Here is a 24,664-nt window from a genome sequence, read left to right as displayed (position 1 = left end):
GAGGCGGGGTTTTTGTTCTGGCGGATGCTGGTTTGGAGGGGGGTCGGGGTTGCGGCGTTCGATGCGGTGCTTGGGTGGGGGGTTTGGATGCAGGGGACTGGGAGGGGTTTTGTGAGGAGGCGGGAGGTGGGGGAGAGGGTCGGGGAGCAGGTGAGGTTGTTGGAGGGGATGTTGGGGAAGGCGAAGGGGTTGGGGGTCGTGAGGAATGCGGTTGTGAGGGATCGCGGGATGAGGGCGGTTGCGGCGGGGTATTGGACGAAGGATGGGGAGGTCATGAGGGATGTGGCGGAGGAGGCGGAGGTGGTGAGGGCGCAGAGGAAGGCGTTGGGGATGGTGGATATGGGGAGGTTGGAGGCGGAGGCGGAGAAGTCGGTTGATGCTATTCTGGGGGGTGTGCAGGTTATGAGGAGGTGAGGACGAGGATCAATCAATCAATGAAAGTGGAGTAGACGTAATGCGAAGTGTCGTAATCGTAATTGGCTAGACGTATACTAGAATTGGTCGAGATTTTGATCAGATCGTGCCGGTAAAGCAGACATGGGCTTTCAGGCCGAACAAGTGGGCACGTTAAATGTGTCGTCCATTCGATTCGTGAAGACGTGATGCAATGCAGATTAAATGATGCCTCCCCATTTTGACCGATCCATCTTCATGGAAACTCCAAAACTCCATCGCTAAACGAACAAGCTGCTTCAACCCCTATTGCCTGATACTATCACTGGCCCACCAGCAAGCTCAACTGTCTCTCGTCAGCAGTCGCTTTGCACTGACATTCTAGGTTGTACTCACGGCCATAGCCACACAGCATAAGCTCACGTAAGGGCTCAATCTCTCGCCAATACGAGCGGCTCTCCAGAATGTTCCAAGTGGTCTGTTTCCCTCGTCAGATCATGTCCCTTCTTCACAGAGCGGCCTGCCGCCTTCGAAGCTACACGCACCCATGCTTATTCCTGTCCAAGAAGGCCGGAAAGACGCCGTGAAGGTATGTGCATGTGCAGATGAACAGCAGTACGACGAGGAGGAGGGTCTGGAACTTGAGGATGCCGAGCTGCGAAATGTACTTAGCCTCTGATATGTTTTGCGGTGGTTTGAGGGAATGCTACCATTTTGATTCCGGAACGCTATCGTGCGTCAGCGAACTTGCAAATTGATTTTCTAGTCTGCAAAATGCTCTCGGTCTGGAAATCGTAGCCTTGACACTGCATGTGAAGTGCAAGTTGTTGACTTGCAGGGAGAGCGGAAGGTCAGCCGCGGCGTCTCGTGTCGCGCCAACGTCACTTTCACAAGCCAAAGCAAAGTCGCTGTTTGCTGCCTCGCACGACCAACTCCCCATTCGCAAACTCCACAAATCATCAAACCACGACAATGGCAGAACCACGCGCCCGTGTCCGCCAAAAAGGCCAAGTCTTCAGCTCCGACGACCGTAAGTCCCCAACAAGCACCAACTGAACTCCGCCCCCGCAAACATAACCCAATCTAACCCAAAACCCAGTCGGCTCCCTCCTCGTAGCCTTCGGCGACCACCCTCCACCTCTCCCTTCCACAATCACCGCCCTCGACGAGATCCTGACGGACTTCATCATCGAAACCTGCCACTACGCAGCGCTGAGCGCATCGTACTCGCGCCGCCAGAAAATCAAAGCCGACGACTTCAAATTTGTGCTGCGGCGGGACGAGGTCCTGCTCGGCCGCGTGCAGGAGCAGCTGTGGAGAGAGCGGAAGCTGAAGGAGGATCGCAAAATGGTGGATACGAATGAGGATATCAAGGTGATGGCTGCGGGGCAGTTGGACGAGGAGACGGAGGCTGGGGGTGCGAAGAAGACGAAGAGGGGAAGGAAGAAGAAGGCGGAGGATGGGGAGGGGAGGGAGGCCAAGAGGAGAAAGTCGGGTTAGGGATGGAGACGGTTCGATCTCACGTTGCGGCAAGCCTACGGACAAGGCACTGTCGACTTGCTGATGCACCTGGTCTGCGTGAACGGGAGCTGGATGTCCGAATCCGGCTCGCGAAGGCCGCCGATTCTCACAGAGCGTCCGGCTCAGGCCTCACGAAAGCGAAGACCACCCCCCGACTCGTTGGTCGCTGTCGAGGATTGTTTGACTTATTAGCGATGGCGTTACGGCGTTCATTCATAACACACGATACCCAGAGACAAATGGAAAAAGCAAATGGTTCTTTTTAACTTTTCTTTTGAAATAATTCGTGCACCCCCTACTGGGCGCCATTTCCATACGCAGTACTCCCGCTAATGCTAGCTTTTGTTCCCCTTATTCTAACACTAAAGCTTGTAGTTTATGAAAAACTCTGGTCGGGAAGTTCGTAACGTGAACGTGACTCCCGAATCTCGTGCGCGTGAACAGCACTGCAAGGTTTACCAGACTCCTTGCCTTTGCCGCCTCACGCTGTCGTGGCGCGTAATTTACTGCTCAGCCCGCTGACCTCTCTGGCCAGCTCCTGAACGCTGCTCTCTCTTCCTGTCACCACCCTTCTGCTCGCCGCCCTCCTTGCCTTCACCGCCCATAGTAAGAGCCGCCGTAGCAAGGCGGTTCGACAGGTCGATCTGTGTCCTGATGGTGTTTGCGAGATATGAGACGAGCAGGACGTCCTGGATGTGGTTGTTGAAGTCGCGCTCGACTTGCTCGGGCTCGACCTTGGGTGCGAGGGCAAGGGTGTTCATGAGGAACTGGCCAAGAGCAGATGAGGGCTCGGCCTCCTCGTCCAGCACGTTAGAGACATAGTTGGACACACGCTCCAGCATCTCAAGAACCTGCTCGATGGAACGCTCCAGGGTTTCAATATCCGTCTGCAGCAACTGTCCACGGTCCTCACGGTCGCGCGCGCCAGCGATGAGCTCAAGACCGCTCTTCTCAGCATCACCGTACTTGATCTCGTTCGGGACAGGGATGAACAGGCAGCTATCCGCAGCGCGCTCAGGGGTCACGCCGATGGGAGCGCTGATGTAGGTGTTCGCAGCAATGTCCTGGCCAGCGATAGTCGAGACGGTAAGATGGACGGCGGGGTGGGGCCAGGTGCCCTCGCCCTGTTGCGAGTAGAAGTTCTGGATCAGGGCGGAGAAAGTGTTGAGCTCGTCGCTGGTGGCGTACCAGCCGACAAGGACCTCCTTGGGTGCAGCGCGCGCGTGCAGCTGCAGCATGCTCTTCTGGTAGTCCATGTCGACCTCAACCTGCTCCGCGGTCTCGGTGTGGGGCACCGCGTAGCAATTCTTGATCTCAACCTCGGTTCCATCCTCCGAACGGGTACCAAGAAGGGTACCAATCACGCGCTCCTGGTCTGCGGGTCTCCTTGAAGCGTGGTCGAGAATGCTGAAGAGGGCCTGGGGCTGGATGGTGACTGAGCAGGGCGCAGTGGTGGAGGTGGAAGCAGAGATCTGGGCCGGAGCCAAGGGCCGGGCCAGGTGGAGGTAAGAGGAGGAGCCCATCTTCGCGAGGTGTTGTCCGTATGACCGTCTGTCCAGTATCGGAGCGCTCCGGGCGATATATCGACGGCGGCGAGGGGCAGGGCTGTTGTCTGTCGCTCGCTCAAACGTCTTGGCGGGCGCTGGGAGTTGAATTTCTCTCGCTTTGCGACGGCGGAAGGTGTGGCGAGATGCAGCGCGCGATAAGATAACCTTAAATGCTCTAAAGTCGGCGATTGATGAACTTTTTGTAGCGGCTGAGAGGTGCGAGAACAACTCAACAACTTCGCACAATGGCACCCTTCAGAGGCAGAGGAGGACGAGGCGGTGGCGGAGGAAGCAGAGGCGGCCCTCGTGGTGGTTTCAGAGGAGGTAGAGGAGGTGGTCGAGGAGGCCGAGGTGGAGGAGCCGACCGCGGCGGCAAGGACGCAAGAAGTGGAATTAGAACACGAGGAGGACACTACCGAAAGTTCGACAGCCAGAGAGTAAAAGAAGTCGAGTCCGACGATAGCGATAATGAAGCGCCGCCTATGGAAGAGGAATCGGACGAGGAGAGCGATCAGTCTAGTGAAGGCGAAGAGGAGGAAGAAGTTGTGCCGGCTGGTAGGGCTTACGGTGCACTTTTGGCGTCGCTGAAGCGACCTGAAGATGAGGAAGGCAGGGCTAGGAAGAGACGCAAGGTTGATGTGAGGGAGACTGCTGCAGAAGCTCCGCAGGACATGGAAGGCAGCGATGATGGATCAGATGCAGAGCCTGGGTTGGAAGTGGATGAGGGGATTGATGGTAATGAGGAGGATGAGGACGAGGCAGAGTTCGACAAAGATGATGCAGACGGGTCATCGGAAACGCTTCAGAACGACGACGAAGACGATGCGTCGGATCCTTTCGAAGCTCATTTTGCGAACTCAGACGACAACGAACTTACGAGACGTCTGAAAGAGACCCAGGACGGAGAATGGCGCACCGAAAAGCAGAAGGCTTACCAGAAAGCTAGCTTGACAGTGACGGCTCCCAAATCGGCGCCCGAAAGCGCAACTCGGAAATCAAACGTCGCTAGCACAACAGACATCACTCTCAAACAGAAACTCGTGGAAACAGCGAAGAGCCAGATTGGAGACTTTGACGATATTCAAAGGACGGTCGCGCCATATATGCTCAACTACACCGACCTGCTTGTGGCAAATCGATCACCATCGAATGCTGGAAGTCTAAGAAGCCTCGCATGTATGCATGCGCTGAACCATGTTCTTAAGGGCAGGGACAAGATTTTGAAGAACACGACTCGCATCACTCACACGGAAGATGGCGAAGCGCTTGAGCTCCGAGACCAAGGTTTCACCAGACCAAAGGTTCTAATTCTCCTCGAGACGCGTCAAATGTGCGCCCGGTATGCGGACGCTATCGTTGATCTGTTCGCGCCAGAGCAGCAAGAGAACAAGCAGCGTTTCAAAGACTCTTTTACCGAAGTTATAGACGATGCAGACACCATGCCTGAGGATTACCGCGAGCTGTTCTCAGGAAATAACGACAACAATTTCCTAACAGCACTCAAATTCACGCGCAAGACGCTCAAGTTCTTCTCAGCGTTCTACACCAGCGACATCATCCTTGCATCCCCTCTTGGCCTGCGGCGGATCATTGAGCATGAAGATCGGCGAAAGAGGGATCACGACTTCCTGTCTTCTATCGAGATGGTGATCGTGGACCAAGCCGACGCGATGCAGATGCAAAACTGGGAAAACGTCGAATTGGTCTTCAAGCATCTGAACCTGCAGCCCAAGGACCTCCACGGATGCGACGTGAACCGTGTTCGCAGCTGGTACCTCGACGGCAACGCAAGACACTTCCGCCAGACCATGATCTTCTCAGGCCACATGACGCCGGAGATCAACCGCATGTTCAACAGCGACCTCGTCAACATCGCCGGCAAAGCCAAGCTCACCTCGCACTACGACGGCGCAATCACCTCCGTCACAGGCCTCGGCATGAAGCAAACCTTCTCGCGCTTCAACGCACCCACGCCCGCCGCCGATCCCGACGCGCGCTTTAAATACTTCACGACCGCGGTCCTGCCGGCTCTCATGCGCCTGCCCAAGCCCGCCGACGGCGCCCAGGGCATCCTAGTCTTCATTCCCTCGTACTTCGACTTCCTGCGCGTGCGCAACTTCTTCGCCACCTCCGACCTGACGGCCAACATCTCATTCGGCGCCATCCACGACTACACCGAGGTGCCGGAGCAGCGCCGCGCGCGCTCGCACTTCATGTCCGGCCGCCACTCGTTCCTGCTATACACACAGCGTGCGCACCACTTCTACCGTTTGAAGATCAGGGGCGTCAAGCGCGTCGTGCTCTATGGCTTGCCCGACAATGAGATCTTCTACCGCGAGATCGTCGGTGGTTACTTGGGAACTGCGATTGGTGAGGGAAAGGTTGTGCCTGAGGAGGCGACTGCCAGGGCGCTCTTCAGCAGATGGGACGGCATGAGGGCGGAGCGTGTGGTCGGTACTGATAGGGTTAGGAGTATGCTGGGTGGGGCGGGAGATACCTTCGATTTCGTGTAGGATTTCGTCGGATGGGATATTGTAGAATACGCATGTGTAATGCGATATTGTTGAAATCAAGGTATTGGTCGATAAGAGCATGATCGCTTACACATCTGACTCGCTCGACTTCCTGACCGTCCTATATCCAGAAACTTCGTAAATGACCAAACGAAGAATTGACCACCACAGCATTGTCGGAAACGCGGAAAGTGAAATCAAGGAGCAGAACATGTGGATTCATAAAACATTCCAATTCGTCGCTATGCAAAACCATGGTATCTATCAGTTGGACTCCGCTCCCAGCGTCATTTAAGCCTTAACCTCATCAACAACGACGCCCCACTCATGCGCCTCCTTGCCATACATAATTCCGCCCAGCCACCCCTTCAGCACCTTCGCGTAATCCCCACTCTCGCCCTCGGCGCCCATCGGGATCTCAACGTCCTGTCCCTTGTAGTGAATCAACCCAACGGGCGCCACGAAGAACGCCGTACCCGCCGCAAACGCCTCCACCAGTCTCCCCTCCTCATGCGCAGCTAGCACATCCGCCATCGTGAACTTGCGCTCCACGACTTCAACACCCTCCAGCGCACCGGCCGCCTTGCCCGGCGCAAGGCGCTCGCGCGCCAGCTCCAGGATCGACGCGCGCGTCACGCCCTCCAGGATAATGCGCTCCTGCAGCGGCGCCGTCACCAGCTCCGTCTTGCCCGTTTCCTTGTTCCGCCACACGACGAAGAAGTTCGACGCGCCGGCCTCCGTCACGCTCGCCTCCGGCCCGAACAGCCACAGCACCTGGTCGAAGCCGCGCGCGCGCGCCTCACCCTGCGCCACGAGCGAGGGGCCGTAGTTTGCGCCCAGCTTCGCGTAGCCGAAGCCGCCGGGCCACGCGCGGATCGTGTCCTCGGTCGAGGCCAGGAGCTTGAGCCCCGTCGTGGCCTTCTTGGGCTGCGCGTCGCCGGCGAGGGCCGGGGGCGCGGCGGGAGTGGCGAGCGATTTGCTCATGTCGGGGAACAGGGCGATGATGACGTACAGCAGGGCCTCCTTGGGGCGCTGGACGCCGAGCGCTGGGTCGGTCGAGATCATGGTCGGGCGGATGTAGAGGAAGGAGCCCTTGCGGTCGGAGGGCAGCCACTTGGGGCCGTCGCGGGCGCAGAGCGCGATGATCATTTTCTCGAGCTCCTTCGCGTCGAAGTCGGGCAGGGCGATGCGGGCGCAGGAGCGGCGCATGCGCTCGCAGTTCTTGTTGACGCGGAAAAGGCGCAGGCGGTCGTCATGGCCGCGGTAGAGCTTGAGGCCCTCGAAGCACTCGGTGGCGTAGTGCAGGACGGAGGCGGAGGGCATGATGGAGAAGGGGCCGTAGGGCTTGAGTTCGGGCGCCGCCCAGCCGGTGGTCTCGTTCCAGGCGGCGGTGACCATGTGGTCGGTGCAGGTCTTCTGGGCCATGACTTCGGGGCTGTTCATGGGAGGGACGTCGCGGGGGGATGTGCTGAGGGTGATGGTCATTTTGGAGGCGTCCAGAGGGGCCAGGGCGTCGCCGTCGCCATTGTGGTGCTTAATGCCGGCCTGGGTGAGGGTGGAGGCCTGGGCAGTTGTGGGAGTGGTGGTGCCCGAAGACTCGGGGGTGATGGCAGAGGGAGCCATTGTGAGGGATCCGGAATGAGGTGGTGATTCTCTTGGAGCCAGTAGATATAACCGAGGGTTCAGCAGCAAACAGCTGGCAATCAATGAGACGGCAGTACGGACAATCGATTGAGGCACGACCCTTCCAATCGAAATGTGCAAACGAGATGAGAGTGCAGGTACAACGAAAGACAGGCAGAGAAGGTGGAGTGAAGTGACAACGGCCTATAAAATAGCATCGCAATGGCGGGAAACCCGGCACCTACCATGCCCCAATGACTCAACCCCAATGCCATCCACATCGACTCGCGTGGCTCTGACAGACATTCCGCCCTACCGCAAACTTCCGCCAAGGCGCGGCAAGCAGCCCGCGAATGGGTGGGCGTTGACGCAGAACCGTAGGGCGCGCGTCTGTCTTTGTTTATCGAGAATTTTTTGCGGCGTCGCAGTGGGCGTGTGGCAAGGCCCTGCAAGCTCCCGCCCCAATGCTGTTCGGTTTAGCTTTTAAGCCGAGGCTCGCGTATCGCCAGGCCCGTCATCGGAGCGGCTTAGCGATTCGTTATCAGCGCGGTATCGCAGGTGTGGCAGCTTGGTGTCACAATCCATCTGCGAGAGGGATTGAATATGACAAGCCGCAGCTTGTAATGAGCAACGAGCCGTGACTCCTTGATGCTATGTTCTGCTAGGTCTCACTGCATTGTTTGGTTCGGCGCTCTACCAGGCGTTTCAAATGATCGGAGCTCCTACTTGACAGAACCAAAATCCCGAATCTGCTCGGGCATGCCTATATGCCTGGGAAGAACAGACTAGACAGTAACATTTCGCTTGATCTGGTAGAACTGATGTCTTGGTGTGTTTTCTACTTGCCTTATACGTCGCACCCCGTCATTCCCAACGATATGGAATGTTGTATACTCCTGAAGAAAGCAAAGCCGCCAGACGTCAAAGTAGTTCTTTGACTCGGCAATGCTTCGTTTGTTACGAGGCAGGCAACCCTGAATCGGGCTACGAGAAACGTGCAGATGCGACTGAGGACGAGGAGACGGCCTGACGGAACAACAAAGCGATTGTCGGATATCTCAGAAGCGCGATTCAGTCTGTTACTACGCCGTCTCCCGCCAATACGCATTGATTGCACCTGGCCGCAAACCCGGAGTAACTTCAGAATCACCAGATGTTCAAGCCCAGGAGACCCATGACATTCCCTCCAGGCGCCCATTACCGGAGTGACTGCATGTTACGATCATGTATAAGCAGCGTCAATGAAGCATGTCTTGAGAATGGACATGTACAAAGTACTTGTATGACAACCACAGCCCTCCCACGGAAGTCCAGGAATGATACAGGGTCAGCATTTTGTTCTTCAACACCTTCGTCTCCTACGGACTGTTTCTTGTAGCGAGCCTATTAGCAGCCGCGGAGCCGTAATAGCGGTAGCCATCTACACCAGTAGAGCTACCTCTGATCTGGTTGTCGCTTGCGCTTTGCTCATCCAAAAATTCTTCGACCTTGTCTGATGCACCAAATTGAGACTCGTAGATGGCGTCGTCGTCAGGCAGAGCTCCCGTATCCATTCCCTTGGATTCCAAGTCACGAACGCTCTCTGGCCCAAACGCATGCACGACTTCCTTGACTCGCGTGGAAAGTCCCTGCCGCTCAACGCGAATATCAATGAGTACATTGCCGGACCGTGACCACAGGACGATGAACAGAGGCCGCAATGACTTCACAATATCGACACCAGTTTCTCCAAAGCGCAAGCCGGCGAAGCTGATTGCAACCAGAACTCCAAAACTTGCGGCAGAGAACGCCGGAAGAGGGATGGTCTTAGGCACGTAAGTATCCGCTCGGAGAGCCGAAGGCGCCAGCAACGCGTAGTAACCGTTGCAGCGGCAATGGTGAAGCCAAAGAGTCATCACCAAGGTGTACCAGCTATACAGTACTGGGGCCAGGCCCATCGCAACTAAGATCTTCCATGTGCTGACCACATCGCGGCCTTTTAGTTTGACGACAGATGCAGCGAGTGCTTTACGCTGTTTTCGAACAGAGATGATCTTTGCGGTGACGAAGACCGGCCAGAATAGCGCGAGCGAGGGGAGAGTAGCCAGACCCAAAGTCAGCAACAGCCCGCAGCGGTACACCAAAGCCAACGCGGCAAGCCATGGTGACTTCTGCTTTGCACTGCCCCTTTCAACCTGATGGTCTTTGATTCCCAAAGCTCTGAGCTCCCGGTTGTAGTCGAGCACCGCTTGCTTCAACTGTACCACTTGGGGCTCATCCTTGAACTGTACGTAGCCTGCCATGAGCTTTCTGTTGATCTCAACCGCAACAGGCAGAGGGATCTTCATTCGCAACGGACGATAAAGCCTGCGTGTAGCTTGTACCAGCGCGAGAGTCTCATGGTCCGGAGCTTGCTGAGTGACTGCAGCTAAGGCGTCCTGGATCGTCTGCAACAAAGATCCTACAGCATGCCGCTTTGACTCTCCACCCTTTTTGAAGGCAACAACTTGGTCGGCGTTGACTTTTACGGGGTTCCCAAATTCCACAACCGCTCGAGACCGGAACTTGTGAGGATTGAAGTAGCTCAGGCCACAAGGCAGAATGGTTAGCTTGCAGTCCGGATCGCGTGCGAGGGCACCCAAGGCGATGATTGCAACGCCGGCTTTCAGTGGGAGCATGCTAGGGCGATCGTGGCTCCCTCCCTCTGGGAAAATTCCAATGCAGCCGCCGTTGGAGAGATCTCGAAAAACGGTGTCATATAAACTGCTTTGCTCGACATAAGGCGCAACTCTGTACGATGTTCCGGTCACTAGTTGCTCATGCAGCGGCTCGTTTGCTTTCGATGATTTGAAAGGCTCCTTCAATATCAATTCTTCAGGCCCCAGAATTTGAGCAATAGTCTGTTGCCCAGGACTTTCGGTTCCCATCCTGGGCAGCACAATCAGGCTTCCGACCGACAGAGCGGTGAAGTCGACATTACGGCCGCGTAAGACTGTTCTATCCCCGTCTGGCTCGGCCAAATAGATCTCCCCTTGCCCTGGTCGGATATTGTCCATGGCGCGCGCAACTGGCAATGCACCCATTCGCGCAGCCAGAGGCCCTATATAAGGGTCCCTCATGGACTTCTCTGCGATCAGGAAGGCCACGCGGCGGCCAGCATGCTCTTTCAAAATGCGCATGAGCAGGATAGAGTCGACGAACTGATTCGCGTGAGGTGCCGCAACGATAATGACAGCTTCGTGTCTGGGAATGCGCCATGTGCTTCGGGGGTAGACCTCCCGAAAGAAGATGTCGAGGCATGCGGAAAAGAGAGTAAGTAAGAGGTCGTACAGCCAGGGCACCAATAGCGGACGAAACGTCGGTTGTTCCTGCATGGCGAACATGTCTTTACGGATCACAAGAGATCAAATGTGTCAAAGGGGAAGACCAGACTTATGACTTCACACAGAGCCTTGTTCAATCCACCTCGTACCGTAGACTCGGTGCCTGAAGAGCGCAGCCGATTGGGCCCGACAAAGAGAAGCTCTTGGTACGCGCTGCATGATCGCGTTTGTAGCGATCACATCCAGCTAGTGGAGGCTTCAGCCCTTTTGATTTCGATGTTGCTTCTGCTGCAATGCGGCTGGGGCCTGTGTAAGCACGGGCCGCTCGATGCACCAACCGATATTGCTTGCAAGGTTCACCTGCAGACACTGCAGGCGCGGAAGGCGCGCTCCGGAAGCGCCGAGAAGTGAAGTAGGATGCGGCATCGGGAAGCAGGTTGAAAGAGAGTTCCAGGCGGCAGGATTCTTTCGATTGTCAAAGAAGCACTAGTCGCACAGGCGATGCAGTAAAGTAGGCAGCGGTGCGGCACCATACATCCGTCCCACGTCGTGCTTGGTATTTATCCGTAAGGTTTTACGCGAGGTGAATTTGTACCTTGAGCTTCAGCTGTTCCTCCGGCGTATGTGGTAGACCAAAAAGCGTTCTTGCGAGTTGCTTCCGAAAGCCAGAACCGTCGACATGCCACCAACAGCGGACCCACTCGGTTCTCTCTCATTCGCACCAATCGATCCCTTGAAGCCTAACAGTCTCTTGTACACGCCTCCACCTCAGATCCAACAGCAGCGACGCTCTAGCAAAGACGGCGCTGCTGTGAGATACTCGCTACCTGGCTTGGTGGCGCCTCCGCCGCTCGCATCGCCGTCTACTGTCGCGGGTATCAGGCTGCCTACCCGGGAGCATCGATATTGCTCATCCGCACTGTCTTGTCCGATATCACTATCAAGACCTCTGCTGCAGTGCAAGCACAATTGCAGTCGTCGCGAGATTTTCTCTTGTCGGCATTCCCACCTGGAGGCCCACGAACGGAAGGTGGCGCTCTTCTGCACCTCTTCTCTCACGGAGGCTGCAACACCGCTTTGCAGCTGAGTCGCCTCTTGCGTGGCACTGACCCTACCGCTCCCTTTCCCATTCCTCTTACTGGCGTCGTTTTGGACTCGTGCCCCGGCTCGTCTGGCTTCGTCAAGGCCTATGCTGGGGCAATGTACTCGCTGCCAGCAATCCAGATCCCAGGGTTCAGTCTGCTTGGTCGGGCGTGCCTACTCCCAGTGATAGGATCCGTCTCCCTACTGCAGGCGTGGGGCATGATCAGCTCAGTGGAAGATCTGAGGCGAGAGCTGAACGACCTGAACACTTTTGGACATGCTCCCAGACTATACCTCCACTCCAAAGGAGACCGCCTCGTGGCAGCGGAAGACGTGGATTCCCATGCAGCTGAAATCGGGCTGAGATTGAGTGCTACAAGGGAGGTATGGGAATACGCCGAGCACGTGGCGCTCCCGCTTGAAGATTCCGAGCGCTATTGGAAAGCTATACGATGCTTTGTCGATGGGTCGCAACGAGCGAGGATGGCGAAGCTATAAAATTCATGGACTTGCCGTCCTGCGTACTAGAGAATACGAGATCGCTGTGCGTAGGGATTGGGCCTTGGTTCGCTTTGAACGGATGACACTGGAGCCCGATTTGGTATCTGCTCTGAGTTGTTTCTTGCCTGGCTGGCTCAATGTCGAAACCACCTTGTCAACAAAGCGAATCCATGTTCTGAAATTCGTTCGTGAGGAAGCTGAAGTTAGGACACGACTTATCGGACTGTACCAGGCTAGCACATATGCTCATTCCCACATGACAATTCTTCATACGGTAACTCGGTTGGCAGGGTGTATATGCAGCTTCGCGGTACTTTGAATCGCTGGATCTGGACTTTGATCAACATTGAAGCCGTCAACATAAAGGATCAGCGTTAGAATGTGAATACAAACACGCCTTCAAAACAGGATGAAAACATTCGGTCGAACGACGCACTTTGACTCACTTAGGGGCCTTGGATCGCTGTATTGATAAATCAGAAAGTAGCCATGGAAGCCACATTTTCAGACAACCCACCATGCTCTCCGGTACTAAAATAAATAAACCTATCGTCTAAGTCCCAGCCTCCTGCGCCCCTCGCTCCAAACAAATCTTTTCAGCAAGCCTTATCTCGTCAACATCTAGTTCGTGCCGCTGACGGCCAGCTTCATCAAGTGGTCCATGAAAGTCTGCAAGCTGACGTCGTCGGTGAAAATCGTCTGGGCGGTCTGGGTCACGCCGCCGTAGCTGCTGGAGGTGTGTGTTGTGCTGGGGTTGAGCTTGGCGAGCAGGAAACGGGCCTGCGAGCCGCCGGCGTCGCAGACGATGAAACGGGGAAGAGGGAAGCGGTCTTGGATGAGATCCTGGTAACAATGTCAGTATGCTGCGGATTATATTAGAAGAGGGGCTGCTACTCACTCTCGCGTCCTCCTTGGGAGTCTCGAGAAGCTCCTTGAAGTTTTCGTAACCCTCCATATCCTGGTACCCAGCCTTGCGCCACTCCGCCATGGTTTCGCCGTGGAAAATGAGAATGTGGAAGAAAGTGTCGAGAAGCAGGACAGTTTGAGGCTGGATGCTGGTCGAATCAAGCAGAACGGGGACTGCACCCTCGTGCTCGAAGCTGTAGCTGTCGAGAGTGGGCTGGATCATGACAAGAGAGTTGCCGACATCCTCGTGGTTCAGCACGTGCCTGTAGAATGCTGTCTCATCGGGCGAGTTGTTGAAGACTTGCAGGAATTGCGAACGGCGCAGGTGGAACATGAACTGCGGGTAAAGTGTGAAGTTCTTCTCGAGACGGAAGCTGCTGGGATCGTCCTTGCGGTACTCGGCAAAGCGTGAGCACAAGCGAATAAGCATGCGATCAACCCAGCGCAGGACGTCGGGGCCGTCATCGACTTCGGCCTTGAAGACAGCGATGCGGGACATGAGCACCGCGGCAGCCTCCTGGTCAAATGACTGCGCGATGGCGGGGTCGCCAGAAGGCCCGCTCATGTTGCGACCAACCGTTGTGACGCGAAGATGGTACTGGCCAGAGCTGTGTTGGTAGTAGGTGAGGAACTGAATGAGACCCTTTTGGGGGCCTTGTTGCATCGCTGCGGCGGCGGGACCGCCCTGGCCAGCGATCTCGAAGTAAATGCCGTAACTTGCCGCAGGATCGATGCCACACATCTTCCAGCTGCAAGTGTTGCCGATACCACATTCAGTCTCTCCGACAGAGCTGGATTTCTTGTTCAAGCTAACGGCATGACCGATAAGACCAGTGACCTTTAGCTCCTTGGTAGTGAGAACCTCGAGCGAGGCGTTGAAACCCATGGCCAGGTTGCCCTCAGCATCTGTGTCGAAAATCTTCGCGAAAGATTGCTTGTACATAGAAGATGTGAAGGAGTCGGTAAGGATCATATGGCCACCAGTGGTGTTAGGAAGACCCTTCATCTCAAGGAGACCGACCTGGTCCAAACATCCGGCGAAGATATCGACAATGTGGCCATTGTGCGCAACACGCTTGGCGAGGTTATCGTAGAACTTGAGCGCCTTCTTGAAGTACTTAATGTTGTCGCGGTCGATGTCGTGGTGCGAGCGGATCTGCTCCTTCAGTTCGGGGCTCACGACCATACCGGGGCCCTCCGTGGCAGGGCCACCAGTGAAAAGCATGACTCTTGCGCCGGAGTTCTGGAAGCTGGTTTCCAAGAGACCAGTGGCAACAGTCAGCGCAACGCCGGTGCAACGGACATTGCGCTTGTCGTTCGCGACGGGCCAAGGGTCCTTCTGCAAGCCCTCCAACACATTGGTAAGCTGGAACTCGCACTGCTGCACAGGAAGCAGGAACCTAGTCTGAGCACCACCCATGGGCACTGCGGGCCTGCCGGGCTGCTGGACAGGCGGCATCGCAGGCCTGCCGCCGGGCGCGGAGATCAGACCCAGCATCTCCTGCACCTGCTTGGCTGTGTAGTCCTTGTTTCCGCGGAACACATATGACTTTGCACACTCAGTGTATCCAAGCTCGTGAACCTGTGCCATTGTGCCGTACGTGATCAAGCCCACCAGCGCATTAGGCGGCAGCAAAGACAGCGACATGATAATGCTATCCTTGAGCGCCTTCAGCGAGTCCTCCTCCTGGCACGTGTCGACAACAAACAAAAAGATAGGCGGGGTCGGCGCGGGTCTCGCAAGTCTGTACTCGATAGTGGTGCTGCCCGGGTGCAGCTCAGGCGGGATGGCATTCTCGCTGATGTCCTTGTAGTGAGGTGGGAGGTTGTTGCGCTGCAAGCAGAAAGGGCAGATCCATATCCGCGCGCGCATATCAACTTGGCAGAAAGGGTTGAGGACGGCTCGGCAAGGCGGTTTGCAAGTGACGGGCTCGTATGTGAGGAGGGGAGTCTCGTCGGACTTCTCCTTTAGAGGGGTGTAGAGGGCGCCGATGGGGACGACAAGGCGGCTGGCTTCCATGCGGGTCGATGGGAAGGTGTTCCATGACAGGCGGATGCCATCGCGATCCTCGATGTCAGACCATTGCTCTTTGAGCGCCTCGTAATCCATGGCGGAGGTTGTGTTCGTGGGAGTGGAAGATGCGCGTCGTGGTGGTGATTGAGGCGGTCGGCTGGTTCGTGGCCGCTTATCGATCCCGCCTGCAACTGCGGCTGAAGCGATGTGGCAGCGTCAAAGTTGATGGTATTGCTGGCGGAGGGCAGATTTCGGGGGCTTGGTGTGTAGCGGGTTCTCCTTAATGCAGCGACAATATTCCAACTGCCAGCTGCTTCTTGCGGTCTCCGTGGTCTCTCGTACAGTAAACGTAGCTCCTCCCACCTGCTGCAGCCAGCCAACCACAGCCCCCGCGCTCTCCCGTACATCCACAGCCCGTGCCAGCCCGCCCGCCGCTAGCAAAAACAAAAGGAACTTCGCGCGCGCCTCCATCCTTCTCTCCTCATCTACAATTTTATGTGCCAGCTTATACACATTACTGATTAGGCAGGCCTACGCTACTTCGGATAGTGGGCCTGTTTTCGCGCTGAGCACAGAGTAACTCGCTCTGTGAGAACCCGTGGCTGGGCGCCTGATCTTGACTATCCTCGTATTGAGGTCTCTGAAAGATTGGGAATCAGCAGTGGTTACAACCCTTTGACATTCTATCCCCTTATGTATAAATCGACCCTCGGATAGTTGGCATGCTATCGCGGCGAGATCTGCTGTGATGGCTTAGGCTGAAGTACCGAACGAGTGACAAGACCCTGGGAGTTCGTTTGGTCTTCCGTGGCCCGGCTACAATAATGCGTCTGCCATCGACAGCATCATCGCAACAAACTGAGAGGCATCAATCGCACGGCGTGTACAGGCAACCCCTAATTTTGCGGTTGCACCTTCCGTGCGTCTTGGAGGAAGATCCCAAGACCTCGGCGTCACTCGTTCCTCGTATCTAGGATTCGCGTGGACGTACCTTAGACTGTCGCTGGTCATGGAAGCTCCATGATACCTTATCACCCGACATCGCGCAATTCCAAGGTCCATCGTCACAACCAACACAATGCCTTTTATGTAAGGCTTCTGTTCTGCATGTAGGGATAGGAAGTTCAAAGGGAAGAATACCTATCGTTCTCAGCCCTTCAATCAAAATTGTGACGGCTTTGGCCGGACCTCAAGGTGAAGACAGGAGGTGTTGATATTGATGAGCACTCGTGACTGCCCAAATCCAATGGAAGGTGGTATCGCGAAATGACAGTATCTCAATTTGTCACTTCACGTTCAGTCACGAAGACGACTATCGAAAGCAACATGCTTGATTAGAGCCTGCGTCAAGCACTCATGTACGTTCTTTGATCTCGGTCTCACATCACGGCGGAGAACGACGTGAGTCGTGAATTGCCTACTAGCTTTCGAAGACCAAACCCAAAAAGGAAGCTGCGAACTATCGGATGAAGCCATGCGTACATTTACTGCTGCATGTGCATCTCAACTAGGTCGCTCTCGAATGCATTGCTTGAGAGCTGATCACTGCCCATAGCCTCCAGCTCCCCGTCGGTGACCTCCGACGCTGCCTTTGCCCAAGCACCCCTCCAGTTGCCTCGCATCTGTAGTTGGTACTTCTTGCCGTCAGTCGGAACCCACGGCGAAGCCAGGCCGAGCTCCCTGGTGGCGGATGATCCGGGCTTGACCTCGATCAGTTCTTCGCGAGGTGGTGGTAGTTGCCTGTTCAGCTTCATGCCAGGGCCTTCGAGTTCGACACCCGTCTGTGTGTCCTTGACCGAGAGAACGCCGGTATTGATTGCTTGTGGGTCGAAGGGCGAGTCCCATGTCAGAAAAGAGAATGTCTGGTCGGGGGAGTAGTTCCTGATGGTGACTTGGACCGTCAGAGGAGCTGTTGTGGACGATAGCTCAACTGACACGTCCTGGGCAGATAGTTGTGGCCTGCTCGTTGACGACATGATCGAGGTTTGCGAAGACGTAAGGTGGTAGAGGGTGGCGATGGTGCCTAGGAAAGCTGTTGCGACTATTGCTGTTCGAACTGCCATGAAGTGACCCGGTGGTGGCCTCGAATTGTTTGTTTGTATCGATGACAATATTTCCAACGGCTGAGGGGCGATATGACCGGCGCTGTGAAGAGCGAGTACGTGCCTCGGTCAAACAGTATCGAGGCCTCAGAAGGTTCTATGCCTAAGAAGTGGACTGCACCCTGCCGATCTCCAATGCCCTGTACCCGAGTGATCTCCAGTAAAAGTGGCACGTTGATTTTGCGATAAGGGCGCACCAAGGCGAAGCAAACATGAAGGTTGAGGTATATTGCATGTCGTCGGAGGATCCGCAAGCGAGGGCCTCATAGTTTCATGCACAGCCATGTAACTTACATGCTACGAACACTGGCTTGTCGACCTGTCATAGGCGTTTGGCATCTTCTGGGGTGATAGAGCAGGGCGGGTAGCGCTGCTCCGCCTCTCGCAAAAGGCGATGATTGGTGTCGTTGGTAATCACGCATGCTGGCAGCATCGCCCGCGATTGCTTGGCTTCCTTGGCACGCATCTTCAAACAACAACGCTCTCCTGCCCAGCCAGCGCTAGAGAGCGGAGGCGCACGGAAGAGGAAGGCGGGAGAGACGAACCTCACTTCCTCCCTCCCGCTACCCAGAGCCTGCACAACACCATTGGTGCGCACTACCACGCCCCATCATATACCACTTGCGCATGTGATTGCGAGGATGCAACCCTGCCTACTGCAAAGACGTTTCTTCGCCCGTGGACCGAAGGACCATGCGCTTGTCGCTGCCAAGTTGACGATCGCAGCACTAGAAGGCTCGGGCGGTCGCCCTACCCGAAAAGATCCAACGTAGCTCATGGCACATCTTCGCGAAGATTCAGAATCCGCGGCTACTCGAAAAGTATGCGATCCAGAACGTTCTTATTGATCGTCGATATAGCTTAGGCCATACGCTTGATTGGATCTTTTGCCAACCAAAATCTAAGCCGGAGGAGCCGACACTTCTGTAGATGTCCTGGCAGAGTTCAACTAACGATATCTAACGAAACGATTAGCTGGACCCATCAACTACCCTACGCTTGCGTTGGGGAACAGGACCATCATGGCTAGTGGGACGTATCGCGCGAAGCGAGTGTCCAGGTAAGTCCTCCAATGGCCGTCACCATCCTTGCTGTCAGGCCACACAGGGCGGCAACGTGCCACCCCGGCAGTCAGGGAGCCACGGATCATACACATGCCCCGAGGCTTGGAGCCAGGATTTGATCTCGGGAATTAATCATACGGGCAATCCTCCCGTCCGGGCAGCAGCCACAGCAAGCCATCTGTGAGGAGCCCCACCTTTTACTGCAGGTCCGCTATCTGACTCCATAGCCCTGCAAGAAGTTTGTAGGCCATCGTACATCCAGCCACATGCGTCGAAGATTGGTTGGCAGACTGGTATAACCCCACGGATAGCCCTAGCGCTCAATCACCCGCTCGCGCCGGACCTTTTCCTGTTTCGCTAAATGGTACGGGATTGCGTTTCGCTCGGGACGCTGATCATCTGGCCTCGACTGCACCTGTATCAAAGTCTCGCTATCCGCTGCTGGGCATGGAGACTTGACCTGCCATTTCCAGCCAAGCATGTCTGCGGAGCAATTTACTGCCCAGTGTTACATGCCAAGGATGAATGGCAGACGTCTTACGAACTGTCACTGGCGCTTGACGAGATGAGAAGGTGAGAGCGTGCTGATATCGCTCGGATGAAAGCGAAGAGGGTATAAGTAAGGCTTGAGACTCCCGTAGAAAATCACACTCCATCAAAGCATCATTTTCAATCGCTACAGACAGTCGCTCCATTCGGTTCGCTCGAATCTCTCGATCATTCCAACATGAAGTACTCTATCCCCAGCCTTGCCGTTCTGGCGACCACCGTCAGCGCTGCGGCTGTCGATCTCACCAAGAGGGATACTCCCCTCTCCGTCAAGTTGACGCATGTTGAGGACAGCAAGGTCAAGGTTGCTTTGACAAACAACGCCGAGACTGGCTACAACCTTCTCATCAAGGAGTCTTTCCTCGACGATGCCCCTGCTGACAAGCTGACCGTCACCACCAAGTGTACGTCCCACCTTTTTCGAATTCTTTGCAGCACTGTCGAACATCCACTGATCATGGTTCAGCTTCTCGTGCTCCTTTCACCGGCATTTTCCAGCGCATGCTCTACACTGACCTGTCTGAGGATGTCTTCCGTCCGATCCAGGCCGGTGAGACCATCGAGGTTGAGGTTGAGCTTGCGGAAATCTACGAGCTTGCTGAGACCGCCACCTACGATGTATCTACGTCGGGCGCTTTCCTCTACGCCGAACTCAACTCGACTACGCTGGCCGAAGATGCTCTCATGTACACCAGCGAGTCTATCCCCGTCGACATCGACTCGGAGAAGGCTGCCAACGTCGTGAATGCTGTCGACAACATCTCCAAGCGCACCGTTGTGCAGAGCGACTGCACCAGCTCTCGCCGCACTGCGATCACCAACGCCCTCAGCAGCTGCCGCAGCCTTGCGTCTAATGCAGCCACTGCTGCTACCTCCGGTAGTGCCACGAGGTTCAACACTTTCTTCAAGAGCACCTCGTCTTCCGTCCGCAGCACCGTTGCCGCCCGTCTTCGCGCCGTCGCCAACGACTGCGGCTCGACCAGCAGCGGTGTGACCCGCACTTACTGCACCGACGTCTACGGCGCCTGCTCTTCTGGCGTCCTCGCCTACACTCTTCCTGCCTACAACTACATTGCTTACTGCCCTCTCTTCTTCAACCAGCTGCCCGCCCTCTCCAGGTCTTGCTATGCTCAGGACCAGGCCACTACCGTCCTTCACGAGTCTACCCACGCCCCCGCTGTCTACAGCCCCGGCACTGTGGACAACGCCTACGGATACTCTGCCGCCACTCGTCTCTCCACCTCCCAGGCCCTTGCCAACGCCGACTCCTATGCGCTTTTCGCCGGTGGTAAGTTTCATTTCCGTCTCAATGTTGATGACCTGGGGCTGACTTGTTTTCCCAGCTGTCTACAACAACTGCTAAACATCTTGCTATCGTGCTGCATGTCATGTTGTCGGGAGTCGGATTCGATAGACTGTCGGGCTAAAAGTTGGGGATTGGCTGTGCTGCGACAGGAAGTCATTGTTGATCTTGCATGTGAGGGATTTGAATGTGCATGGTGCTGTTTGGTGATCTATCACAATCATTATCAGAAACGAATGAATTTACGCATTTTGACGTCGGCAATTCTGTGCCCGAGGATCACCTGCTCCCATTCCGGCGGCACGATTCCCTTCTAAACAATGGCGTTGATTATCTGGTATTCATTGACCTCAGCTATAGTGAAGACCTTTCCAACCAATGCCTTCATGAAGTTGGTAAATGTTGGGATGGGGAAAATTTAGAGAATCTCTGAAGTAGTATCTTTTTCTTGGGGCCTGGAATGACCATGCCTTTCGTTTACAGTACGCCATCCTCCCGGAACCGAAAGCCACAATCCTGCGCCAACACTCTCGCCTTAACCCCCGGGGAAATCTCACAGCTCTACCATTTTTAGCTATACATTAGACCATTTCCTACCCCCAGGACCTTTCATGCTTTCGTACACAGGCAAATTCATACTCTGAACGCCACCCAACCACCCAACGCGATTCAGAAGCAAAGAACAAGGCCAGAACACCCAGCCCAACAGCGTCCCGATCCCGGTCGCCTGTATGAACTTCACCGTGGACCCTACAGCCCCGATCGCGCTCGTCGTCAACCAGACAGCCCACTCCGAGTGCGGCGTCGCGATTCCCGGGACACCAGGGCCCAGACTCTGCGCTGACTCGACGAACGGCCGCAGGTCCTTCTCGTACTGCCTCAGAGCCTCCGGCAGATCGTCTCTGTGAGTGATGAGACAGCCTGCCAACACGTACGCGCCGATGTACGCCATTGTCGTGCCCAGCCCGCTGACAGGCGACGGGCAGTAGCCTGCGTCGCCGAGCAGGACGACGCGGCCTTTGCTCAAAGAGGGCATCTTGACTTGCGCGACTTGCTGGACGTAGAAGTTGTCCGCGTCGTGCATATGCGACAACACGCGCTTCGTCTCCCAGCCGGCATCCTGGAAGACCCGCTGGATGAGCGCTTTCTGCTCGTCGACGCTCTTGCCCGCGACGGAGACGTCGAACGAGCCCTGGGCGAGGTAGACGCTCGTTTGGCTGCGCTTGAAGTCCGGACGGAGGCAGACGACTCGGCCGCCGGGCGCGATGTAGACGCGGCTCCAGGTGCCATCTTGCGGCTCATGGGGGATTGTGAAGAGAGCGCCCCATTGGCCGAGGTTCTTGACGACGGAGTCCTTCGAGCTGCCGAAGGCTACTTCTCGGGTGCGGCTGCTGAGGCCGTCGGCGGCGACGACGAGGTCAAAAGTTCTGCCAGGGCTGTTTTTGAAGCTGGATGTTATGCCGTCGGAGGATTCGCTGAGGGAGGTGATGCGGTCGTCGAAGATGTACTCCGTCCGGTCCTTGCTGGCTTGGTACAGCACATCGGCCATGTCGCCCCGCATGATCTCGATCTCGCGGACGAGGCTGACGGTGCTGCTCGATGCGGCAAATGCCGCGTATGGCTTATTGTCGTTGTCGACGAATTTGATGCCTTCATCTCCGACGGTGCGGGCTTTGATGGCTTCTTCGACGCCCAGGAAGCGAACCAGCTCGATACCAGGGCCGGCGACGTCGACTTGTTGGCCGGCCCTCCTGACGTCTGGTGCCCGTTCCACAATCGTTGTCTTGAAGCCATTGTTGTTGAGCAGGATTGCAAGCGCAGGGCCTGCGATGCCTGCTCCAGCGATTAAGATGCTTTTTGAATTCGACATTGTATTGATTGCACGGAATTAATCCCAGGTCGCAGCATCTTTTTCAAATAGCAGCGCAAGGTGGGAAACTATATACGGTGTGTTGCTGAGATGCTTGTTGACGTAGATGGATCGCGTGGGGCGAGATACGGCGGATTTTGGCCGGTCGCTTTCTCGCATTCATGCAAACCTTACCTAGGCTCGTGGAGAGGCCAGACGGCGTTCCGTGCCAGTGAGTGCCAAAGTTACCACGACACTGGCATGTCTGTTGATGCCATCAATATAGCACATCTGAAGCCAACAAGTGGTATCCTTTCTGGGTTCTGCACGCAATGAGCAAATTAAGGAAGACACGATGCAGTTAGCGGCGCAGACCTGCAGCGCTCCTGCGCCCGTCAGCCAAAATACGAGGGCTGAAGTGAGGGCAAGTTGGCGAACACCGCTCGCTGTATCGACTGAAAAGGAGAATCTGTACTGGACAAACTCATGTTCACATCGCCCGTTGCGAGGAAGGCAAGTCTGAATCCACGCGAAACCGCCGTTGCCTGAAAGAGTAGGCGATGGCGAGGATGCCGGGCAGCCGAGGAGGCGACGGGACAAGGGCCGGATCTGATAAGGCCGGCCAGGGCTGCTTTTTGATTACTTGGACCCCGCTTTGATTCGCCGCGGCCGATGGTGTCACTGCGCAACAATTTGGCCTGTAGAATCGCCCCATCTGAACTCCTACTGCGTCCTCCGAACACCTTTCCACTTATCCTCTGACTTCGATATACCCCTTGCCCATCTGACTGAACAATCGGTCTCGCGAGAACACATCCTAATTCTTCAATTGACCTCTGGACCAGCGCCTCAGGCATTAACTGCCCGTTTTGGGCAGCCCGCGAAACGACTCACACCGAGGCAATCTCCCACCACTTTCAACGCACACCGCCGCAATGTCTTTCTCTTCACTAGTCTCCGACCTCACATACCGCGACCGTCCCAATGGCGGCAACGCAGACACGCGCTCGCAGGTCTCGCGAGCCCGCTCCTACGCCTCGACCGCCGCAACCAGCGTGAGCATCTCCGGCGACATCTCCTCTCAGCTCCATGGCGGTTACAGCCACCCTCTCGCTCGATCATGGCAGGCCGAGCGCCAGCTCACAAAATCCATGCTCATATACCCAGTCTTCATCACCGACAGACCGGATGATGAAGAGCTCATTGCCTCGCTACCCGGCCAGAAGCGTGTTGGATTGAACAAGCTGGTTCCACTCCTCACACCTCTTGTGGCTAAGGGCCTGAAGTCTGTCATGCTTTTCGGCGTACCTTTAGCACCTACTGCGAAAGACGCACTCGGCACCGCCGCCGACGACCCCAACGGCCCTGTCATCCAGGGCATCCGCATCATCCGCAAAGCCTTCCCCCGCCTCTTCATCAACACCGACGTCTGCCTCTGCGAATACACCAGCCACGGCCACTGCGGTATCCTGCACGAAGATGGCTCCCTGAACAACCAGCTCTCCGTGGACCGCATCTCCGACGTCGCCATGGCCTACGCCGAAGCCGGCGCGCACTGCGTCGCACCCTCCGACATGAACGACGGCCGCATCCGCGCCATCAAGCTCAAGCTCATCGAAGCCGGCATCGCCCACCGTGTCCTGCTCATGTCCTACTCCGCCAAGTTCTCCGGCTGCCTCTACGGCCCCTTCCGCGAAGCCGCCGGCTCCGTGCCCTCGTTCGGCGACAGGCGCTGCTACCAGCTGCCTCCCGGCGGACGCGGCCTCGCTCGCCGCGCGATTACGCGCGACATCGGCGAGGGCGCCGACGTGATCATGGTCAAGCCCGCGTCGCAGTACCTGGATATCATCTCGGACGCGAAGGATATTGGCAAGGACATGCCCGTGGCCGCGTACCAGGTTAGTGGTGAGTATGCGATGATCTGCGCGGCGGCGAAGGCGGGTGTGTTTGACAGGAAGACTATGGCGTTCGAGAGCACAGAGGGTATTCTGAGGGCTGGCGCGAACATTGTCATCTCGTACTTCACGCCCGAGTTTCTCGACTGGCTGGAGACGTAAGTGATGAAAACAAAGGAGCGAGAGGGAAGAGACGGACACAAAAGCTGGCAGGTACGGCATTTGGAAGAATGGGAGATAACGTGGGGAGGACTGGGAGCTGCAAGGAACACGCGGATACTGTTCGGTATGGACGACACGAACGAAAGCTTGGTGGGCGAAGAATACCCAATGTGCATTATCGTTTTCGAAGCATTTTCTTGACAAAACAAATTTGATCGATCTCTCCTCACTGGCGTCTTGCTCACCAAATGAAATCCGACCTTGCATCAGTTGGTTGCCTTCGATCCGCATGGGAGTCAAAGGGGATGAAAGTGGGTGAAGGTATGGTCAAAGCCTA

General features: G+C 56.1%; 12 protein-coding genes across 12 annotated transcripts; 5 read left to right on the top strand and 7 right to left on the bottom strand.

Moving 5' to 3' along the window:
- Positions 1 to 24: 24 nt before the first annotated feature.
- Positions 25 to 414, top strand: WHR41_07090 (uncharacterized protein; the record flags this gene model as incomplete). The annotated part of the gene is made up of 1 exon (XM_069375695.1): positions 25 to 414. The coding sequence occupies one exon, from the start codon at positions 25 to 27 to the stop codon at positions 412 to 414; it is 390 nt and encodes a 129-aa protein (XP_069227695.1).
- Positions 415 to 563: 149 nt separating this feature from the next.
- WHR41_07089 (uncharacterized protein) lies at positions 564 to 1,211 on the bottom strand. The gene is made up of 4 exons (XM_069375694.1): positions 1,104 to 1,211; positions 939 to 1,048; positions 790 to 871; positions 564 to 739 (listed from the first exon to the last, which is right to left on the bottom strand). Exons 1-4 carry the CDS (start codon positions 1,104 to 1,106, stop codon positions 716 to 718), a joined length of 219 nt encoding a protein of 72 aa, XP_069227637.1. The 5' UTR covers positions 1,107 to 1,211; the 3' UTR covers positions 564 to 715.
- Positions 1,212 to 1,306: 95 nt separating this feature from the next.
- Positions 1,307 to 2,180, top strand: WHR41_07088 (uncharacterized protein). The gene is made up of 2 exons (XM_069375693.1): positions 1,307 to 1,423; positions 1,493 to 2,180. Exons 1-2 carry the CDS (start codon positions 1,366 to 1,368, stop codon positions 1,891 to 1,893), a joined length of 459 nt encoding a protein of 152 aa, XP_069227638.1. The 5' UTR covers positions 1,307 to 1,365; the 3' UTR covers positions 1,894 to 2,180.
- Positions 2,181 to 2,417: 237 nt separating this feature from the next.
- WHR41_07087 (Eukaryotic translation initiation factor 3 subunit F) lies at positions 2,418 to 3,437 on the bottom strand (the record flags this gene model as incomplete). Its single annotated transcript, XM_069375692.1, has 1 exon — positions 2,418 to 3,437. One exon carries the CDS (start codon positions 3,435 to 3,437, stop codon positions 2,418 to 2,420), a length of 1,020 nt encoding a protein of 339 aa, XP_069227633.1.
- A 269-nt stretch (positions 3,438 to 3,706) lies between these two features.
- WHR41_07086 (uncharacterized protein) lies at positions 3,707 to 5,974 on the top strand (the record flags this gene model as incomplete). Its single annotated transcript, XM_069375691.1, has 1 exon — positions 3,707 to 5,974. The coding sequence occupies one exon, from the start codon at positions 3,707 to 3,709 to the stop codon at positions 5,972 to 5,974; it is 2,268 nt and encodes a 755-aa protein (XP_069227634.1).
- A 291-nt stretch (positions 5,975 to 6,265) lies between these two features.
- On the bottom strand, positions 6,266 to 7,597 carry WHR41_07085 (uncharacterized protein; the record flags this gene model as incomplete). The annotated part of the gene is made up of 1 exon (XM_069375690.1): positions 6,266 to 7,597. The coding sequence occupies one exon, from the start codon at positions 7,595 to 7,597 to the stop codon at positions 6,266 to 6,268; it is 1,332 nt and encodes a 443-aa protein (XP_069227635.1).
- A 1,358-nt stretch (positions 7,598 to 8,955) lies between these two features.
- WHR41_07084 (uncharacterized protein) lies at positions 8,956 to 10,950 on the bottom strand (the record flags this gene model as incomplete). Its single annotated transcript, XM_069375689.1, has 1 exon — positions 8,956 to 10,950. The coding sequence occupies one exon, from the start codon at positions 10,948 to 10,950 to the stop codon at positions 8,956 to 8,958; it is 1,995 nt and encodes a 664-aa protein (XP_069227636.1).
- Positions 10,951 to 12,729: 1,779 nt separating this feature from the next.
- On the bottom strand, positions 12,730 to 15,737 carry SEC23 (Protein transport protein SEC23). The gene is made up of 2 exons (XM_069375688.1): positions 13,382 to 15,737; positions 12,730 to 13,326 (listed from the first exon to the last, which is right to left on the bottom strand). Exons 1-2 carry the CDS (start codon positions 15,497 to 15,499, stop codon positions 13,105 to 13,107), a joined length of 2,340 nt encoding a protein of 779 aa, XP_069227630.1. The 5' UTR covers positions 15,500 to 15,737; the 3' UTR covers positions 12,730 to 13,104.
- A 1,150-nt stretch (positions 15,738 to 16,887) lies between these two features.
- On the bottom strand, positions 16,888 to 17,379 carry WHR41_07082 (uncharacterized protein; the record flags this gene model as incomplete). The annotated part of the gene is made up of 1 exon (XM_069375687.1): positions 16,888 to 17,379. One exon carries the CDS (start codon positions 17,377 to 17,379, stop codon positions 16,888 to 16,890), a length of 492 nt encoding a protein of 163 aa, XP_069227631.1.
- A 1,843-nt stretch (positions 17,380 to 19,222) lies between these two features.
- Positions 19,223 to 20,685, top strand: WHR41_07081 (uncharacterized protein). Its single transcript, XM_069375686.1, has 3 exons — positions 19,223 to 19,522; positions 19,585 to 20,406; positions 20,462 to 20,685. Exons 1-3 carry the CDS (start codon positions 19,297 to 19,299, stop codon positions 20,479 to 20,481), a joined length of 1,068 nt encoding a protein of 355 aa, XP_069227632.1. The 5' UTR covers positions 19,223 to 19,296; the 3' UTR covers positions 20,482 to 20,685.
- A 310-nt stretch (positions 20,686 to 20,995) lies between these two features.
- WHR41_07080 (uncharacterized protein) lies at positions 20,996 to 22,291 on the bottom strand (the record flags this gene model as incomplete). Its single annotated transcript, XM_069375685.1, has 1 exon — positions 20,996 to 22,291. The coding sequence occupies one exon, from the start codon at positions 22,289 to 22,291 to the stop codon at positions 20,996 to 20,998; it is 1,296 nt and encodes a 431-aa protein (XP_069227704.1).
- Positions 22,292 to 23,205: 914 nt separating this feature from the next.
- WHR41_07079 (uncharacterized protein) lies at positions 23,206 to 24,327 on the top strand (the record flags this gene model as incomplete). Its single annotated transcript, XM_069375684.1, has 1 exon — positions 23,206 to 24,327. One exon carries the CDS (start codon positions 23,206 to 23,208, stop codon positions 24,325 to 24,327), a length of 1,122 nt encoding a protein of 373 aa, XP_069227687.1.
- Between the last annotated feature and the right edge of the window lie 337 nt (positions 24,328 to 24,664).

Source organism: Cladosporium halotolerans, assembly GCF_011745625.1.
Source record: "Cladosporium halotolerans strain TM138-S3 chromosome Unknown Sca25, whole genome shotgun sequence".
NCBI lineage: Eukaryota > Fungi > Ascomycota > Dothideomycetes > Cladosporiales > Cladosporiaceae > Cladosporium > Cladosporium halotolerans.
This window is presented reverse-complemented; position numbering and strand designations above follow the sequence as displayed.